This window comes from Carcharhinus amblyrhynchos, chromosome 1, assembly GCF_965287045.1.
Source record: "Carcharhinus amblyrhynchos chromosome 1, sCarAmb.v2.hapA, whole genome shotgun sequence".
Lineage (NCBI taxonomy): Eukaryota > Metazoa > Chordata > Chondrichthyes > Carcharhiniformes > Carcharhinidae > Carcharhinus > Carcharhinus amblyrhynchos.
In genome coordinates this window covers 32692387-32713914 of record NC_137324.1, presented here as the reverse complement: position 1 = coordinate 32713914, position 21528 = coordinate 32692387, and the positions used below count along the sequence as shown (strand labels likewise).

The following is a 21528-nucleotide window of genomic DNA, read 5'->3' as shown; positions in this document are numbered from 1 at the left end:
TGGTGTCATATGATGCTCAGTAAAGAATCTATGGATATTTGTTCTGTGACGCAGCTCTCTTCCCCTCCAAACCTGCCTCATTTGGCAGAATTTGCTGTTGATGATGATGTCTCTCTCACCCATAAGCTGGAGAACTGGCATTGCCTCCATTAGGGAAGGCCCATCAGAATTAAGTGCCCATGAAGCACTTAACTAGCCAGCCTTTATACTAAAGGACAGCCAACCTACCTAATTATTGGAAATTAGAAACATTGATAAATTAGCTGCATTGAGCTCCATGCCCTTATCTGCTTTCCCAATGAATAACTTCTTATATGGGGCATCATTAAAAAATTGTATTTTTATAACAGATATCAGTGGAAGGAGCAGATATAAGGTTGTGGAGATGGAATGATGAACAGAAATGTCGTGAGAAGGACATGGTTTTGGAGGTGTTGGCAGCCTCAAAAGTGAATAAATCTCCAGATCAAGATTAATTGTACCGTAGGCTGCTGTGGAAGATAAGGGAGGCGATTGCAGGGGCACTGACCCAAATTGTCAACTCCTCCCTGGCCATAGGGGAGATGCCAGATGACTGAGAACAGCTAATGTGGTTCCCCTAGTTAAGAAAGCCTGTAGAGATAAACCAGGGAACTACAGATCAGTAAATCTCACGTCAGTTGCAGGAAAACCATTAGAGAAACATCTGAAGGAGAGCATTTATTTCCACTTGGAGAAGCAAAGCTTGATCAGGGATAGTCAGCATGGCTTCATTAGAGGGAGGTCATGCAGAACAAAGGGACTTTGGGTGTTTGTCCACAGTCTCTGAAAGTGGAAGGGCGTGTTAGTACAGCAGTGAAAAAGACATATGGGGCACTTGACTTTATCAATCAAGGCATAGATTACAAAAGCGTAGAAGTCATGTTGGAGTTGTATAGAACTTTGGTGAGGCCACAGCTAGAGTACTGTGTGCAGTTCTGGTAGCCACATTATCGAAAAGATGTGATTGCACTGGCAGGGGTGCAGAGGAGATTCCCCAGGATGCTGCCTGGGATGGAACATTTAAATAACGAAGAGAGGTTGGATAGGTTTGGGTTGGTTTTGTTGGAGCAGAAGACTGAGTGGGCGACCTGACCAAGATGTACATTATGAGAGACATGGACAGAGTGGATAAGGAGCAGCTATTTCCTTTTGTTAAAGGGTCGGTCACAAGTGGACACATGTTCAAGGTGAGGGGCAGGAGGTTTAGGGGAGATGTGAAGAAAAGCTTTCTTTACCCAGAGGTTGGTGACGATCTGGAATGCACTGCCTATGAAGGTGGTAGAGATGGATTGCCTCACATCCTTTTAAAAAGTATCTGGATAAGCACTTGGCACATCATAACATTCAAATCTATGGGCCAAGCGCACACATATGGGATTAGGTAGAAGTTCAGGTGTTTCTAATGTGTCTATGCAGACTCAATGGGCTGAAGGGCCTCTTTTGCACTGTATAATTCTACGATTATATGATGTTGAAGAGATTAAGGAGAATAATAGGGGATAGTCAGAAGATATCACAAATGTCATATGTGACTTTGATGACTCAGTGTCTTGGGATTGGATGCGCTGGTAGCTATATTGGTGAGTTTGAAACAAGTAAGTGTAGGCATGAATCAGAGCTTTGGTGAAAAAATAAGGATTATTTAAACTAGAAAGGTTGAGGGGAGGGAATCAAGATGAGGTGACTGGGAGCGAGGAGGTTAGCTCACAAATAGAGAAGGATTGTAGACAGGGTGAGAGGGAGGATAGACAGGTGATGGAGAAGGGGAGCGCTCAGACCAAAGGTTTGAGATGTGTCTATTTTAACGCCAGGAGTGTGGTGAATAAAGTGGATGAGCTTAGAGCGTTGATCACTGCTTGGAAATGTGATGTGGTGGCCATTACAGAGATTTGGATGTCTCAGGGACAGGACTGGATACTTCAGGTGCCAGGTTTCAGATGTTTCAAAAAGGACAGGGAGGCAGGCAAAAGAGGAGGGGGGAATGGCACTGTTGCTAGCGTCACAGCTGTAGAGAAGGTGGACGCCGTGGAGGGATTGTCTACGGAGACTCTATGGGTGGAAGTTCAGAACAGGAAGGGGTGGATAACTTTGCTGGATGTTTTCTATAGGCTGCCCAATAGTAACAAGGATGTTGAGGAGCAGAAAGGGAAACAGATCCTGGAGAGATGTAGTAATAACAGAGTTGTTGTGATGGGAGACTTTTATTTCCCAAACATCGATTGGAATATCCCTAGAGTAAGGGGTTTGGATGTGGAAGAGTTTGTTAGGTGTGTTCAGGAGGGTTTCCTGACACAGTATGTGGATAAGCCTACAAGAGGAGAGGCTGTACTCGATCTGGTGCTGGCTAATGAACCTGGACAGGTGTCGGATCTCTAAGTGGGAGAGCATCTTGGGGATAGTGATCATAACTCTATCTCCTTTACGCTAGCATTGGAAAGAGATAGGATCAGGCAAGCTAGGAAAGTGTTTATCTGGAGTAAGGGGAAATATGAAGCCATCAGGCAGGAAATTCGACGAGTAAATTGGAAGGAGGTATTCTCGGGAAAAAGTACCAAAGTGTGGCAGATTTTCAAATAATGTTTGTCTGGAGTTCTGCACGACAACGTTCCGATGAGACAGGGGGGTTTTGGTAGGTTACAGGAACCGTGGTGCACGAAAGTTGTAATGAACCTAGTCAAAAAGAAAAGTAAAATGTACAAAAGGTTCAGAGAGCTAAGCGATGTTAGGGATCTAGAGGAGTATATGGCTTGTAGGAAGGAACTTTAGAAGGAAATTAGGAGAGCCAGAGGGGTCATGAGAAGGCCTTGGCAGGTAAGATTAAGGCGTTCTACAAATATGTGGAGTAAAAGGACGAGATGTGAAGGAATAGGACCTATAAAATGTGAAGGTGGGAAAGTTTGTACAGAACTGGTAGAAATAGCAGAGGTGCTTAATGAATACTTTACCTCGGTATTCACGGTGGAAAGAGACCTGGGTGGTTGTACTGCAGGCTTGCGGCAGACTAAAAGATTGAGTATGTGGACATTAAGAAAGAGGATATGTTGGAAATTTTGAATAGCATCAAGATACATAAGTCGCCAGGACCGGATGGGATGTACTCCAGGTTACTGTGGGAGGCTAGGGAAGAAATTGCAGAGCCTCTGGCGATGATCTTTGCATCGTTGATGGAGATGGGACAGGTTCCGGAGGTTTGGAGGATTGCGGATGTGGCTCCTATGTCCAAGAAAGGGAATAGGGATAGCCCAGGAAATTACCAACCGGTGAGTCTAACCTCAGTGGTTGGTAAGCTGATGGAGAAGATGCTGAGGGACAGATTGAAATTTAGTATGCTCAGAAGTAATCAGCACGGCTTTGTCAAAGGCAGATCGTGCCTTACGAGCCTGGTTGAGTTCTTTGAAAATGTGACATAACACATTAACGAAGGAAGAGCAGTAGATGTGGTTTATATGGACTTCAGCAAGGCGTTTGAAAAGGTCCCCCATGCAAGACTTCTGAGAAAGTGAGAGGGCATGGGATCCAAGGGGCTGTTGCCTTGTGGATCGAGAACTGGCTTGCCCACAGAAGACAGAGTGGTGGTAGATGGGTCTTTTTTTGCATGGAGGTCGGTCACCAGTGGAGTGCCCCAGGGATCTGTTGTGGGACCCTTGCTGTTTGTAATTTTTATAAATGACCTGGATGAGGAAGTGGAGGGATGGGTTGGTAAGTTTGCCGACGACACAAAGGTTGGTGGTGTTGTGGATAGTTTGGAGGGATGTCAGAAATTGCAGCGTGACATAGATAGGATGCAAGACTGGGCGGAGAAGAGGCAAATGGACTTCAACCTAGATAAATGTGTAGTGGTCCATTTTGGCAGGTCAGATGAGATGAAGGAGTATAATATCAAGGGTAAGACCCTTAGCAGTGTAGAGGATCAGAAGGACCTTGGGGTCGGGTCCATAGGACTCTTAAATCAGCCTCGCAGGTAGAGGATGTGGTTAAGAAGGCGTATGGTGTACTAGCCTTCATCAATCGAGGGATTGAGTTTAGGAGTCGGGAGATAGTGCTGCAGCTTTATAAGACCCCGGTCAGACCCCACTTGGAGTACTATGCTCAGTTCTGGCTGCCTCACTACAGGAGGGATGTGGAAGCTATTGAAAGGGTGCAGAGGAGATTTACAAGGATGTTGCCTGGATTGGGTGGCATGCCTTATGAGGATAGGTTGAGGGAGCTCAGTCTTTTCTCCTTGGAGAGACGAAGGATGAGAGATGACCTAATAGAGGATTATAAGATGTTGAGAGGTAGTGATCGAGTGGATTCTCAGAGGCTTTTTCCCAGGGCTGAAATGGTTGCTCTGAGATGACACAGATTTAAGGTGCTGGGGAGCAGGTACAGAGGAGATGTCAGGGGCAAGTTTTTCACTCAGAGTGTGGTGGGTGAGTGGAATTGGCTGCCGTTGGTGGTGGTGGAGGCAAATTCGAAAGGGTCTTTTAAGCGACTTCTGGATGAGTACATGGAACTTAATAGGATTGAGCATTACAGATAAGCTGAGTAGGTAGGGATATGATCAGCACAACTTGTGGGCCGAAGGGCCTGTTTGTGCTGTAGTTTTTCTATGTTCTGTGTTCTATTAGATAGACTGCTAGCTAGGAATGAAAGGTACAAGGACTTTTTTAAATCAATGTGGTAATCTTTGTGGTGGAGTCAGTAGAATCCCTGACTCTGAGCTAGAAGCTCTGTGTTCGAGTCCAATACCAGGATTTGACGTCCTAGGAAGACGTGTTCATAATGTCACCAAGCAGGTTAACTATCAATCTGCAAATCCTTCTGCCAGTGGCAGGTGATAAGAGCAGGAGAGTCTCCTGATCAGCCATGTTTGATGTGGAGTGGCACCCCTCAAGCTTTATGCTCTGATGACAGACTAGTGACCTGTTCCAGGAAAAAACTAGCCATGGAAACAGACTTAACGTTGTCTGCCGAATACACCATTAGGCTTGGGGAAATAAAAAAAATCTTTTACTATAAAAAGACAAAATAATGTAATGCATCAGAATGGTCAGCAGATGGTGCAAGTCGACTATTAGTAAGGAGAAATCTCGCCCACCTAGTTGACAAAAAGACTCCTTTTAAGCAATGGCCAGGATTTTTCAGATGGTAAGGATTCTCTTCCTGTCATCCGAAGAGTTGGCAAAGAACATCCCCAACCACATTGGCTGCCTGCCAGCTATTTAACCCTTCAATGTGTGTTAATTGGCTTCAGGCAGAACTTCTGCCTTTTACCTGGGAGAAAGTACCCCTTGCAGAGAGCTGCCAGCCAACCTGTACAACAGGCAGCTCTCTCGTCCCTGCAGTGCCAGAATTGGCAGTGGACAGGGCTAGCACTGCAATCGGACCCCAGAGCCCACGCCCAGGAGTCCAAAACAGGCAAGTTTTGATTGTCTCAAGAGGGAGAAAAGTAAGGCTTCGGAGGTGGAAAGAGGGGCATTGGGGTGTTAGCCGAGTGGGCTGAGGGGGCAAGGAGTCAGGGGTCAGACTATTTATGGGGGGAGACACCCAATGTTAAACGGAGGCTGCCGATGGAGGCATACCACCACCCCCCTCCTCCCCATCCAAGATCTGAACAGGGTTCATTTCCAAATCTTTGCTTGTCACTAAACTCCTTCCATCTGAAAATTGAGCCTGAGTGGACAGAAAACAGCCCACAATTGGTCAAAAATTGGCCTCTTAAAAGCCTCAATTGGGCAAAGGCAGGCGAGCCTCATTTATCAAGCATAAAATTGTACCGAGGTCAGGGTGGGCAGGAATCCATTGGAAAGCCACCCAAGAAATTTTGCACCCCCTCCCCCCACATCCCCCCAAACCTGCCGGTAGATGAACATAACATTTTGCCCAGTTTGAATTTTCAAGATATGCCCCCCAAATATGCTTAGGAGTTCCAGCCATTGTTCCAGCAGGACTGTGGGAGAACTCAACAGCTTACACAAGGTCCCTCTGTTAATTCTGGTTGTTGTCTGTTGGCATTGTAAGAGGACAGAATTTGCACCAACCTTTTGAAAAAAAAACCTTAGAAGATCACCCTAGCAGAGAGAGCGGGGGTTAGGAAGATACAACTTCCCTAGTATGCTTTATCTCATTAAGCATACCAGTATCCAGAGGGGCTACACTGAGGAGGTATCAAAATTAAGTGTTATTATTAAAATATTTTTAGATCAGCACCTTTGCATAGCTGGTTTTTCAAGGTGCTACTTGGATTGCTCATCGGCATCCTCCTTGAGGCAAGCCACACTGAATTTTCTGGCTGCCTGGTACTGAAGGGTACCTACTGACCCCATGCAAATTAACTGCCTACTCACTGATCCTGCCAGCTCCAGCAGGAGTTGGTGGGGAGCTGGGGTAGTGGAAGTAAACATGCACCTGGACATTTCTGGGTACAACCCTACTGTAGCCACCAGGATTTTCTTAGTTTATTTTCCCAGAAGGTTCATAGAATCATAGAATCCCTACCGTGCAGAAGAGGTCATTTGGAGCGTGTACTGATTCTCTGACAGAGTATCTTACCCATGCTCTCTCCCCTGCCCTATCTCTGTAACCTCATACACTTACCATGGCTAATCCATCCAGCCTACACAGCTTGGGACACTAAGGGGCAATTTAGCATGACCAATCCACCTCACGTGCACATATTTGGAGTGTGGGGGAAACTGGAGCACCCAGAAGAAATCTACGCAGACATGGGGAAAATGTATAAACTCCACACAGTTACCTGAGGTCGGAACCGGACCCGGGTCCCTGGTGCTGTGAGGCAATAGTGTTTACTACTGTGCCACCATGCAGTTGATGTGGGAGTACATGAAGACTGATGGTAGCAACCTCCAGCTGACTTTGGCTCTTACTTTTCCACATGGTTTTGACCCATCCTTTTTCTGCTAAAACTGGGAGTGCATGTAAAAGTCTAGTTCCATGGTGGTGAAATTCTTTGCATATTGGCCTAATCATACTGATTATGCCAGCATGCTACTTGCAGCGGCCTGATTTTGTGGTTCTTGTTCTTACCACTTGTTAGGGCACTGCATAGTGACAGCAGAAGGAGCTGTGTGAATTTTATTTCTCTTCTCCACTTCAGGTCTATTGAGACTGAGTATAGGTGCTACTTACAGATAATTGTGATGACCAATACAAAATATTTGTTGAACTATCTCTGGCATTTCCTTTTTCCCCATTCCAAATTTTCCTTTCTCTGCCTCTAATAACCCAGATTAACTTTCTCTTCATACAACCTTGCTACTATAGTTTGCTTCCATATGTTACTTTCTCTTTTTTCAGTAAGGCCTAAGTACTACTTCTCTCCCAGAAGTAACATTTAAGTACTCCTTACCAACTTAAATCATAAAAAACATTTTTTTCTGGCCACACCTTAGTCATTCAGGACACACATTCAGCCTGAACCCATCTCTAGATGTACCACAGATTTGCCTCTCAAATTGGTTGTAGAACCAGTTTCACCAACTATTTCTAATAGAACAATAAGTTCATATTCTCACAATAGAGAGAAACAATTAATGAAAGATTCTATATTGGTTGTGTATCTGAAAGATTTAGTGATACAGTGGGTAGCATCAGGTTCCATGTTTGATTTCCACCCGGGACTTGATGGCCAGGGAACATATATTCATAATGTGGCCAAAGATTGAGTATCAACAGACTAGCAAGCTGTCCAGGAAATGCTAGCAATGGGGAAAGACATGATTATGTGCTCTGCTTGCCTCATGTGGTCTGTAGGCACTGGGAGAGACAATGACAATGTATATGGCTCCTTTTCTTGATCACAGGGCGAAGGAAGCAAACAAGTTATATCAGCAGGACCTCCTGGCTCAGATGAGGTATCAGAAACAACAGGCTGAAATAAAGAAGGCAGAAGAACAGCGAGAGCTGGAGGCAGGAAAGGCAGAAGAGGCAGCTTACCAGAAAAAACTTCAGGACTCCCTTTCTCAACCTTATACAAGCAGTGACAAAATTCATCCCTGGAGGAGGGAAAATTGCATCAACCCTAAGTTGAATGAAGTATGTTAGAATTAATATTGCTACCGCATGAACATACGCTGTAGTTTTTGTTTTGATTTGTAATGACAATTGCAGTAGCATTTTAATTCAGTCTAAATAGTACTTTAGGATGAAACTTTAAATTTATTGTATGTTACTGCATGATACTAACAACTAGTATAATAATTACAGGCAATAAAATGTTAAATTAGAAAGTTTTTTTGTGTTTGTCTGACTCCTCACATACTAAAAGATAGGGCACAGCATGATGACACCTTGTTCAAAGTAATCAATGTTATCCTCGGAAACAATAGCTAATGTATTTTATCTCTCATTTTCCCTCCTCAACCTCTCAATCTGGTTTGATACAAGTAATCACTTTAACCTCTTCAATCTTCTGTTCCCATGGCTCACTCTCGTGATGCTGACTATACTTTGTTATTATGTTCCAATAAAGGCTGAATATTCCTATCTCTCCTATCCTGCGGGGTCACCACAGAGGCACAGAGGCCTCTGTCCTCAGGTCCTTTTGCTTCCTTGCCACATGCTGCCCCCAAATATCAAAGGTCATGGAATCAGCTTCCCTTCAGGGCTGGCTGAAATGATAAATGGTTTGCTCACACAACACATTGTCCCATTCCTTTGAAAACCATTGTCAACTTACGATTGCTCCATCTCTCACTTGTCATTTTTCCCAAAGGTCAGCTCTGTCTCAGATCAACTTTCTCCATATTTGAATTTCTCCAGGAGTTTCTAAGGCAGCTCCAATCAAAGTTACAAATAACATTTTCTGTGACTGATAGTGTTGCAAATCAACAACATTATGGAAAGAGCAGTTCACTGGACTCAATTTCCATCTTCCTCCTGCACCAGTGCACTGATTGCAATGTGAACAATTTCTAGGAATAGGTACTGTAGGAATTCAACCAAATGCCAATTTCCTGTCACCAACACCCTTTATTGTACACGAAAGCAAAGGATCGTGCCTGCAGCTGAAGGTCAAGTAGTCTTCACGTCAAGACCTAGAACAACAGCCCAGGTGAAGCAACAGATATAAAATCACCCGCTCACTCAATAAAGTAGCTTGTACTCCACAAAGCTCATGGGGAGGTATATTCATGATGCTCTTGTGGCCTTTGTGGCCATCATAACAATTTCAGACAAAATTTACAGCAATGCTTTTGATGAATAAGAAACTTTAGTTACCTGGGTAGATTGGCAAAGCTGGGATTGTTCTCCATAAAGAGAAGATTGAGAGGAGGTTTGATGAACACAAGACATAGAAGTAAACCATGTAGTGGTTAAGCTTGCTTCACCATTCAATACAATCATGGCTGATCTTGGCTTTCACCTCCATTATCCCACTCACTTGCCATATCCCTTTATTCCACTAGACACCAATAATTGGTCTATCCTATCACTAAATGTATTCAGTGATGGAGCATTCACAACCCTCTGGAGCAGAGAATGTCAAAGATTTACAACCCTTTGAGTAAAGTAATTTACTCTCAGCTCAGTCCTAAATCATTGCCCCCTTATCCTGAGATTGTTGCGTTAAGTTTTAGACTCCCCAACTAATGGAACCAAACTCTCGCATCTATCAACCCACTTCAGAATTTTATAGGTTTCAATGGATTGCTCTCACTCTTCTAAACTGCAGGGAATATAAGCCTAATTTACTTAGCCTCATCATAAGACAACCTCCTCATTCCAGAGACCAATTCATGAAGCTTTGCTGGACCACCTCCAAAACAATTATATATTTTCTTAAATGTGGAGGCCAAAACTGCACACAATATTCCAGATGTGATCTCAGCAAAACCTGTAGCAAGACTTCTTTATTCTCATACTCCAATCTCCTTGCAGTAAAGGCCAACATGTCATTTTCCTTCCTAATAGTCTGCTGTATTCTTTGTACAAGCATACTCAACCCTCTTTGATCATCAACAATGCCATGACTAGGATGGGAAGAGTATTATCCAGCACAGTGGACAGGACATTAGTGAACCAGATGGGTGTTGACGACAATCGACGATGGTTGCATGATGATCATTAGACATTTTAATTCCATATTTTTATTGAATTCAAATTTCACCATTTGCGGTGGCTCAAACACGGATCCCTAGAGCATTACATTGGATCTCTGGATTACTACTTCAGTGACAATATTGCTACAACACTGCCTCCCTCTGGGAGTTTCCCTCAAATCCCCTGTAAATTTCCTGCTCATACCTTAAGTTCAGGGCCCCTTTTTATTGACCTCTTGAGTTACGGGAAAAGTTCCTTTCTATCTACACTATCTATGTCTCACATAATTTTGTACATCTCAATCATGTCCCCCTCAGCCTTCTCTGCTGAGAGTGATATCAAGTCAATTAGGTGATCTTGCAGAATCAAATAACTGCAGTAACTGAGCTTCATCCTTTTGCTTTCATGGCAGTCTCTGAGTCCGTCTATCAGATCATTGACATTGAATCACCCCTGCAATTCCATTATTCTCCAGGTAGATGCCTGATGATGAGATCAAATTTGTGTTGCATAACAGGCTGGTGAGTTATAATACCTCAAAAATTTATAGTGTAAAATAATCTCCTTCAGTTCCAGGAAGAATTTACAGCATTATTAATAGATAGGATCTTCCTACTGAAAGAACTGCTATTGAATACGATCCATGTACACGTGACAAGTGCAGAAAAAAAGATTTTTGTTTCGCTTAGATATTCCACAGTTACTCACGACATCAAATTCCTTTGGATTTAATTGATTTGATTTATTATTGTCACATGTATTAGTAGACAGTGAAAAGTATTGTTTCTTGCGCACTATACAGATAAAGCATACCGTACACAGAGAAGGAAACGAGAGAATGCAGAATGTGGTGTTACAATTATGGCTAGGGAATAGAGAAAGATCAACTTAATGCAAGATAGGTCCATTTAAAAGTTTGATGGCAGCAGGGAAGAAGCTGTTCTTGAATCGGTTGGCACGTGACCTCAGACTTTTGTATCTCTTCCCCAACGGAAGAAGTGGAAGAGAGAATGTCTGGGGTGTGTGGTGTCCTTAATTATGCTGGCTGCTTTGCTGAGGCAGCAGGAAGTGTAGACAGAGTCAATAAATAGGAGGTTGGTTCATGTGATGGATTGGGCTACATTTACAACCTTTTGTAATTTCTTGCAGACTTGGGTACAGCAGGAGCCATACCAATATGTGATACAACCAGAAAGAATGCTTTCTATGGTGCATCTGTAAAAGTTGGTGAGAGTTGTAGCTGACATGCCAAATTTCCTTAGTTTTCTGAGAAAGTAAGAGTGTTGGTGGGATTTCAATGTGTCAGCATTGCGGGAACCAGGACAGGGTGTTAGCAACCTAGACTTGAAGCTCTCGATCCTTTCTACTCAAACCCCATTGATATATACAGTGGCATGTTCTCCTCTACGCTACCTGAAGTTGAAGAAAATCTCCTTCATTTTGTTGACATTGAGGGAGAGATTATTGTTGCCACATCAGTTCACCAAATTCTATCTCTTTCCTGTACTCTGTCTCATCATTGTTTGAGATCCGACCCCCTACGGCGCTGTTGTTGGCAAACTTGAAAATTGATTTGAAGGGGAATTTGACCACACAGTCATAGGTCTAATTTCTAAGTCCTAATTCGTAAGGTCTTGAGAGACTTGAATTTCTGTTCTTATATTTATGGCCCGGTGGCACAATGGTTAGCACTATTGCCCTACAGCACCAGGGACCCAGGTTCGATTCCCAGCTTTGGTCACTGCCTGTGTGCAATTTGTCCATTCTCCCTGTGTAGGTTTCCTCTGGGTGCTCTGGTTTCTTCATACAGTCCAAAGGTGTGTGGGTTAGGTGGATTGGATATGCTAAATTGCCCCTTAGTTTCAGGGAGACTAGCTAGGGTAAATGCATGGGATTATGGGGAAAGGACCTGGATGGGATTGTGGTCGGCGGACTTAATGGGCTGAATGGCCTCCTTCTGCATTGTAGGATTCTAAGATCTTTGAATTCAGTGTTTTTTTTCCAAACGACTTTTTATATGTAAATATACGTGGTTAATATATAAAATACAATATTTCATGATGCATTACCACAGTTTTATGTGTGTATTTGCATTTTATCTGCCTTAATTCCATGGTGACACTCTTATCTCTTAGCCAGAAAGCTGTGGGTTCAAACCTTGTTCCAGAAACTTGAAAGGATAATCAAGGTTGATGCCACAATAGAGTATCAACAGAGGGTGACATTTACCCTATTTCAAATGAGCCATTAAACCCAAACTCCAACTGCCCTCTCATGTGCATGTAAGTAAACCCAGATCACTCTTCTAAAAACTATTTTTATGTATTTGGCTGCTGCGTTTCAAGCATTTTTCATTTGGGTGAAGTGTGGTGAGATGTGATACCGTACCATAGTAAAGGGGGAATAATTAATTTGGTTGTGCTTACTTCCTACTTATCATCACATATTTTCAAAGTCATGAATTCGTCAGACCTTGTGTCATAACCTCTGAGAATTTTCAGGCTAGAGATATCTGGTGAATAATATTCATATCACACAAATGCTAGGCAGTGATCATATACAAGAAGTGAGAAGCCTACCACCAATCCCTGACACTCAACGACGTCACCATTGCTGAATCCCTCATCATCAACATCATGGAATTGCTGGGGTTCAGCATTGACCAGGAACTGGACTAACTGTATAAATATGTGGCCTGAAAAGCAGCTCTGAGATCAGGAATTCTCCTGATTCTTTATTACCTGTCCACCATCTACAAGGCACAAGTCAAGATTGTGATGGAATATTTTCCACTTGCCTGGGTGGGTGCATCTCCAACAACACACATGAAGCTTGGCACCATTTGGGACAAAGCAGCCCTTTTGATTGGAACCACATCCATCATCTTAAACATTCACTCCCTGCACCACTGGAACACACTCAATGGCCACGGCCTCACCACTTTCCAGTGCCGGGTCACTCAATGCACAGCAAACCACTGCAAATCGGGAGACCCATGCTGAGGCGTATTGAAAAGCCCCATCTACCTTTCAATTTCAGACCTATGGTTTGCCTGTTGGTGGTTCAGGTTGCTGAGTGGCTTATGCTTTGTTGTTCCTCTGCCAATGTTCTACGGTTTTCCACTCGTGACTGCAGCCATCTCTTTAATGTGTATCCCTGGTTGGCAACAATTCAGCCTTGAAGGTGTGAAGGGGAGTGAAAAACTGTGGCATCCAAGATGGTAGGCATTGTGACTGCCCCCAGATGGCGTGCACAAATTTACATGGTGCACATTTAGGGAATAAAATCCCTTCGTGTTAATGAAGGCCACTGGCTGGTCTGTGGAAGCCTCGATGGCCGCATACATGGTCTATGAAGTTTGCACCTGAGGATTTCAGTAATGGCACAGAATTCTCTGGCTCTTCTCAGCCTGACTGTTTATATCAGTTCAATACTGTATGTTCAATACCATATGGCTGGTCCTCTTGATGGGGTAAACACAGTAAAAAGTCTGACAACACCAGGTTTTAGTCCAACCAATTTATTTGATAGTAAACTCACTAGCTTTCGAAGGGTTTCCCTCTTCTTCAGGTGAAAGAGGGAAACCGCTCGAAAGCTAGTGAGTTTACTATCAAATAAATCAGTTGGACTAAAACCTGGTGTTGTCAGACTTTTTACTGTGTTTACCCCAGTCCAACGCCGGCATATCCACATCATGACTCCTCTTGATGGGGGCATTTGTCACATAGAACATAACAGCATAGTACAGGCCCTTCTGTTGTGCCGAGCTATGTCCAATCCCAAGATCAAGCTATCCTCTCCCTATAACTCTGGAGTGCTCCATGTGCCTATCCAGTAACCGTTTGAAAGTTCCTAAAGTGTCCAACTCCACTATCACAGCAGGCAGTCTATTCCACACCCCAACCACTGAGTGAAGAATCTACCTCGGACATCCCACCTATATCTCCCACCATGAACTTTATAGTTATGCCCCCTAGTAACAGCTACATCCATCCCAGGAAATAGTCTCTGCACCTCCACTCTTGTCAATCCCTCTCATTATCTTATAAACTTCTATTAAGTCGCCTCTCATCCTCCTCCGCTCCAAAGAGAAAAGCCCCAGCTCCCTCAACCTTTCCTCATAAAACCTACCTTCCAAACCAGGCAGCATCCTGGTAAATCTCCTCTGCACTCTCTCCAATGCTTCCACATCCTTCTTGTAATGAGGTGACCAGAACTGAACACAATATTCCAAATGTGGTCTCACCAATGTCCGGTATAGTTGCAGCATAACCCCACGGCTCTTAAGCTAAACCCCCTGTTAATAAACGTTAACATACTATAAGCCTTCTTCACGGCTCTATCCACTTGAGTGGCAACCTTCAGAGATCTGTGGGTATGAACCCCAAGATCTCTCTGTTCCTCCATGTTCCTTAGAACCCTGCTGTTGACCCTGTAATCTGCATTCAAGTTTGTCCTACCAAAATGGATCACCTCACACTTATCAGGGTTAAACTCCATCTGCTACTTTTTGGCCCAGCTCTGCATCCCATCAATGTCTCTTTGCAGCCTGCAAGAGCCCTGTACCTCATCCACTACTCCACCTATCTTGGTGTCATCAGCAAATTTACTAACCCACCCTTCAGCCCCTTCTTCCAAGTCATTGATTAAAAAAAAAATCACAAAAAGCAGAGGACCCAGCACTGACCCCTGTGGTACACTGCTGGTAACTGGCCTCCAGTCTGAAAATTTTCACTCCACCACCACCCTCTGTCGTCTATGATACAGCCAGTTACTTATCCAATTGGCCAAATTTCCTTCTATCCCACAACTCCTTATCTTCTTCATGAGCCTACTATGGGGAACCTTATCAAACACCTTACCAAAATCCGTGTATATGACATCTACTGCTCTACCTTCGTCCACACACTTAGTTACCTCCTTAAAGAATTCAATCAAATTTGTGAGGCAGGACTTACCCCTCACAAAACTGTGCTGACTATCCTGGATTAAACTAAATCTTTCCAAATGGTCATAAATCTTATCTCTTAGGACCCTTTCCGTTAACTTACCGACCACTGAAGTAAGACTAACTGGCGTATAATTACCAGGGTCATTCCTATACCCTTTCTTGAAAAGAGGAACAACATTCGCGACTCTCCAGTCCTCTGGCACTATCCCTGTGGACAGTGAGGGCCCAAAGATCAAAGCTAGAGACTCCACAATCTCATCCCTTGCCTCCCAAAGTATCCTAGGATGTATCCCATCTGGCTCAGGGGACTTATCCACTCTCAGGTTTTTCAAAATTGCTAATATATCTTCCCTCAGAACATCTGTCTCCTCCATCCTATCAGCCTGTATCACACACTCCTCCTCAAAAACATGGCCCCTCCTTAGTGAACACAGAAGAAAAGTATTCATTCAACGCCTCACCTATCTCTTCTGACTACTGTGCATAGTAGTGCACAAGTTCCCATTACTATCCTTGACTGGTCTTAATCTCACCCTGGTCATTCTTTTATTTCTCACAAAAGAGTAAAAAGCCTTGGGGTTTTCTTATATCTGACCCGCCAAGGACTTCTCATGCCCACTCCTAACTCTCCTAAGCCCTTTCTTTAACTCATTCCTAGCTACCTTGTAATACTCAAGCGACCCAACTGAACCTTGTTTTTTCATCCTTACATATGCTTCTTTTTTCCTCTTGACAAGACATTCAACCTCCTTTGTGAACCATGGTTCCCTCACTCGGCCATTTCCTCTCTGCCTGCCAGGGACATACCTATCAAAGACACGCAGTATTTGTTCCTTGAAAAAGCTCCACTTTTTGTTTGTGCCATCCTGACAATACAACAGAGCTCACCTCCACCGCCAATATGACACAAAGATCTGTGGGAGAGTCATGGTCTTCGGCAACACTGCCTCTCTGACATTTGTAAGTAAATAATCTTCATCTGTGTATCCAGGCCACTTTCATCTCCCAGCTGGCACATTGTCCCTGGGATTTCTGCTGCTCCTTCATCTCAGCATTGCCCCTGCAGGTGGCAAGAGACTGTCACTTGGATCTGTGAACTCAAGCCTCTCTCCCTCTCTGGTCATCCTTTTTACTGGAGGATCCTCCTCCTTAATGCATGATACCCATGACATTTGGGCACTGCTGGTCTGAAGAGCCACTCTGCCAGGTATTGCCCCCCACACCCTCTTATCAACTTCTCATTAATCCCCATGCCAGGAGTTTGATGGCACACTGGAGGCTTGAGTTTAAATTGGTTACTGGTTCTTTGGCTCCCCATCCTTAATGCTAATTGCTATGATGAATTGCATCAGTCTTTCTGGAAAGGCAAAATACCTTGATCCCATGGCTGCTGAAGCCAGCAATGATATTTATTGCCAGCTCAAAGCCACCGTTAAATACCCTGCTGGGACTCTGATACTCTCCATACATTCCTTGTGAAATTTGAACAGGCTGGTAAAATGCCATTCAATTGGACCTTCAACAATCTTAACAAGCTCTCGATTGCTGGTTTTGAGAAAGAGTGCTTTATTCTCACTTGACTTCCCATCTGTTGCTGGTAAAATGCAATCCTGGCAAGAGATATCAGAGGTCCAGTCAGATGCCAGGCCACAACAATCTTAAACCACCCATCACTTCCAATACTCTTTACTACAGAGCTGGAAAAATCAGGCCATCTTCTACCCAACTGAAATCCTTTCAAATTTTAAAGACCTCTATCAGCTCAGCTCTCGGCCTTCTCTATTCTTGTGAAGAGAGAACATAGAACCCTACAGTGCAGAAACAGGCCCTTCAGCCCATCGAGTCTGCACTGAACACAATCTCATCCAGGCCCTATCCCCATACATTTACCCACTAATCCCTCTAACCTACACATCCCAGGACACAAAGGGGCAATTTTAGCATGGCTAATCAAACTAACCCGAACATCTTTGGACTGTGGGAGGAAACCGGAGCACCCGGAGGAAACCCATGCAGACATGAGGAGAACATGCAAACTCCACACAGACAGTGACCCGAGCCAGGAATCAAACCCAGGTTCCTGGAGCTGTGAAGCAGCAGTGCTAACCACTGTGCCACCGTGCCACCCCAGTATGATCAGTCTTTCCTGAGAGTTACAATCTTTTTGTGGTTCTGGTGCAATTCTTGTAAATTTTGTTTGTAACTCGCCTGTGCTTCTATAAAACTTCTTTGTAATATATCAGGGACATTGGAGACAGGTTCAGGGAAGAATGGGGTGAAAAGGTTCAGTAAAATTGACATTGAATTGGGATTCCAATGGGATCCCACCCTCTGCTAACTTTCCTTGAGGGGAATTGAAAGAGAATGAGAAGTCACATTGAATCCCTCGGGCAAGTAATTAAGAAGTGGTTGAAGTTGTTGTGAAGGCAATTATTAGCTGTTTTATCATTAAATCCTGAATTTGCAACTTACAGAATATATTTTATGACACGCCAGCAACTTTACCAGCCGTGTAAGATAATTCTGTACTGTTCAACTTCCCTGCTCTTTCCTCTGATTTGTTATTTGCCTTTTTCAAATATGTTTCCATTTTCTTTTATAGAAGATATTATTGATTCAGTTTCTACCACAGTTCCGAAAGGGCATTCCATATTCCAAAATCCCTTGTGTTAAAAATTCTCTACTTTTCTTCTTGTTTCTTTCATGCTAGACTTTGAACCATGCCCTCTATATTCTCATTTTACCAACCAGTGCTTCTCCCTATTTATCTTATCAAGCCACAACCAGAACTGAGATAACCACATTCATCACAGCACAGAGTCTGAACTTGGGGCATTCCTGGTCTGTGCAGATTCCATCATTCATTGGATAAACTCAGTTAGCCACTGGTAGAACCGGTCAATGTAATTTTCAAATAATAACATTTTTGAGATAAATGATATTTAGGGAAAACGCTACCTTTTATGTAAGTGAGTGCCAACCACTGCAGGAGTTGGTTTGGGGACCTGTCACTGTAAACGAGTCACACTGACAACAAGCTGCATAAAATACATTTCAATCTCACATTAATTCATTTCCTTCGTGACACCAAGGGCAAATTCCACATATATTAATATTATAATAAATGTATATAAATAAATCTGTCCAGGTGATTGGCTGCAGTAAAATAAATAACAAATAAAGGTACCTAGCCAAAGTAGGATATTATTCATTGTCCTGGAAACCACAAAGTCAAGCCATCAACATGATTCTGGATAGCATAAACATAAAAGTTGTAGGGAGAAGCAGAAACATTTGAAGATTGGCTGGGCTTAATCCATGCAAGTTACAGACAATTTAAATAGCAGAAATGCAGTTTTTAAAAATGTGTTAATCATAGAATCTCTACAGCGTAGAAGGAGGACATTTGGCCTATTGAGTCTGCACCAACTCTCTGACAGAGTATCTTTCCTAGGCCTGCTCCCTCGTAACTCCACACATTTACCATGGCTAGTTCATCTAACCTAGATATTTTGGGGCTTATGGGAGAAAACCAGAGCACCCGGGAGGGGATGCACGCAGACGCAGGGAGAATGTGCAAACTCCACACAAACAGTCACCCAGGACTGGGCTAACCACTCCGCCACCATACCACCCAAACTAAAAGGGATTGACTTGCTTCTGAAACATTAAGCAGGATACAGAAAGAAAAAATTTTCTATTGACCCACTGGGTAGTTTTTGGTTAAAACAAACTTTATTTGAGAACACAGAAAATAAGAAAAAGCATAATTTTTACCAATTAAAATATTTAAACATGACCAAGTATAATTCTTAAAAGCTAGCTATCTTTATAGTTCAAATTTAAGTAAACCCCATTAGACATAAATCCTACTTCAGAACTTATTAGCACCAAAACCAGATATGTTCACATGGATGGTAGATTTCCAGCCTTTTAACTGCTCTGGACAGAGCACAAAGACACCTGACTTCTGATTCCCATACAGTGGTTTCCAGAGAAAGACCTACTTTCAAGCAGCATAATTTCAGAGAAAGAGACCTATGTTTCTGGAAAATCTCAGTCTCCAAATCCAGAAACAGGCATTTCTTCTCTTTACAGATCCCAGACAGCAACTGAACTGGGTTTTTCTCTGTGAGCCTAACTCCTCAGTCACATGACCTTACTTGTCAAGTAATCAAGCCTCATTCTGAAAGACCCCGGGGGAAAATACTAAAATAACAACCCTGCATTAGTCCAGATTAAAACAAACATTTCAGCAATTAAGATCAATTATGTTGCTGCAGTAACAACATTAGTTGCCTAACAAAACAGCTCTGATAATAAAAACAAACTGCTCAAACAAATCCCATACAAAAAACATGACCCAAACACCTTTCTTAAAGGTAGGATATTATCACTAGGGGAATAAGATATTTCTCATAGTTAGACATGTTTGCAGCAATTTTGGTTCTTTCTGATGCTGAACCATAGTTTGTGAAAAGTTTTCTTTGGCTGTCATGCAAAAAACGACATTGGCCAGAAGGTACAGAACCAAGGTCATAGGATAACTGAATACAATTCTTCAAGCTAGAGAGAGTCAGTGGTATGATAGCACAGTGGTAGCACTGCTGCCTCACAGTGCCAGGGAGCCAGGTTCAATTCCAGCCTCGGGTCACTGTCTGTGTGGAGTTTGCACATTCTCTCCATGTCTGTGTGGGTTTCCTCCAGGTGCTCCAGTTTCCTTGCACAGTCTGAAAGATGTGCTGGTTAGGTGAAATGGCCATGCTAAATTCTCCTTCTGCGTACCCAAACAGGCGCCAGCCGGAGTGTGGCAACTAGAGGTTTTTCACAGTAACTTTACAGTGTTTATATAAGCCTATTTGTGACACTAATAAACAAACTTAAATTTAAACTAAATCCTTATATGTGATACAGAACCAAAGTTGTTCAATCTTAAGCAGGAAAGCTTAATTTGCTGAGTACAGCAACTGGAAAGCCAAGAAGATCAGCCTAGGAATACCAGAGCTGAATTTCCACTGCTGTTCACCGGGCTTGGAAAGCTGAAGATAGCATACCAGATCACTGTTTGTTCTGAAACAAAGCCATTGTGCCTGTTTACACCAAAAAAAGCTCCTCATCCATTCTTGCCAAAGGAAATTGACTCTATGTTGAAGCAAGAGTTTATTTCACCTGCGACAGAACCATAAGATACAGGAGAAGAATTAGGCCATTCGGCCCATTGAGTCTGCTCCACCATTCAATCATGGTTGATGTGTTTCTCATCCCCATTCTCCTGCCTTTTCCCTGTAACTCTTGTTCCCCTTATTGATCAAGAATCTATCCATCTGTTTTAAAGACACTCAATGACCTGGCCTCCACAGCCCTCTGTGACAAAGAGTTCCACAGATTCACCACTCTCTGGCTGAAGAAATTCCTCTTCATCTCAGTTTTGAAGGAGCTTCTCTTCACCCTGGGGTTGTGCCCTCCAGTTATCCCACTAGTGGAAACATCCTCTCCATGTCCACTCTATCCAGGCCTCTCAAGCCAACAAGATAGTGTTCAGGGATGGTCCCGGTGCCAAAATCCAAGTTGAAAGCAAAGTTCACTCTATTTTGTCTGTAGAAGAGAGCTTAGCAAAGTTGAGATGTCAGTTTTTGCAAAGCTAAATGCACAATAGTAGTTTTTGGCAATTCCCTTTGATGAAGACTTAAAGTTGCTCACCATATTCGTAACACCATTTAAGACATTTTGTTTCAACAGATTATCCTTTGCCATCACATCAGTGCCAAAATCACAAGCTCACATAGAAACATAGAACATTACAGCACAGTACAGGCCCTTCAGCCCTCAATGTTGTGCCAAGCTATGTCCAATCCCAAGATCAAGCTATCCCTTTCCTACAATTCTGGAGTGCTCCATGTGCCTATCCAATAACCGCTTGAAAGTTCCTAAAGTGTCCGACTCCACTATCACAGCAGGCAGTCTATTCCACACCCCATCCACTCTCTGAGTAAAGAATTTACCTTGGACATCCCTCCTATATCTCCCACCATGAACTTCATGGTTATGCCCCCTAGTAACAGCGACATCCACCCGAGGAAATAGTCTCTGCACGTCCACTCTATCAATCCTCTCAACAGCTTATAAACCGCTATTAAGTTGCCTCTCATCCTCCTCCGCTCCAAAGAGAAAAGCCCCAGCTCGCTCAACCTTTCCTCATAAGACCTACCCTCCAAACCAGACAGCATCCTGGTAAATCTCCTTTGCACTCTCTCCAATGCTTCCACATCCTTCTTATAATGAGGTGACCAGAACTGAACACAATATTCCAAACATGGTCTCACCAACATCCGGTATAGTTGCAACACATTGAGTGTCATTTTGTAGGATTAGTGTGGCACGAATGGGCATTGTTGCTTCATCTTCCTGGTTGACTGCATGTTCATTGAAAAGCTCCTAAAATGTGCCTCTCTCATTTATGAATGCACAGTTTAGTTGGGTGCCACTTTGATCCTACCCCCTCAGTGCTTGCA

At 43.3% G+C, this 21528-nt stretch overlaps 1 protein-coding gene across 1 annotated transcript in view; it reads left to right on the top strand.

Annotated features, from left to right (window-relative positions):
• Positions 1-8222, top strand: part of cfap53 (cilia and flagella associated protein 53) — a 46864-nt gene extending 38642 nt beyond the window's left edge. Inside the window, exon 8 of the mRNA XM_080197530.1 lies at positions 7827-8222. Within this exon, the coding sequence (XP_080053656.1) occupies positions 7827-8067 (241 nt within the window). The 3' untranslated portion in view covers positions 8068-8222. The remainder of the gene's footprint in view (positions 1-7826) is intronic.
• The last annotated feature ends 13306 nt before the right edge of the window (positions 8223-21528 follow it).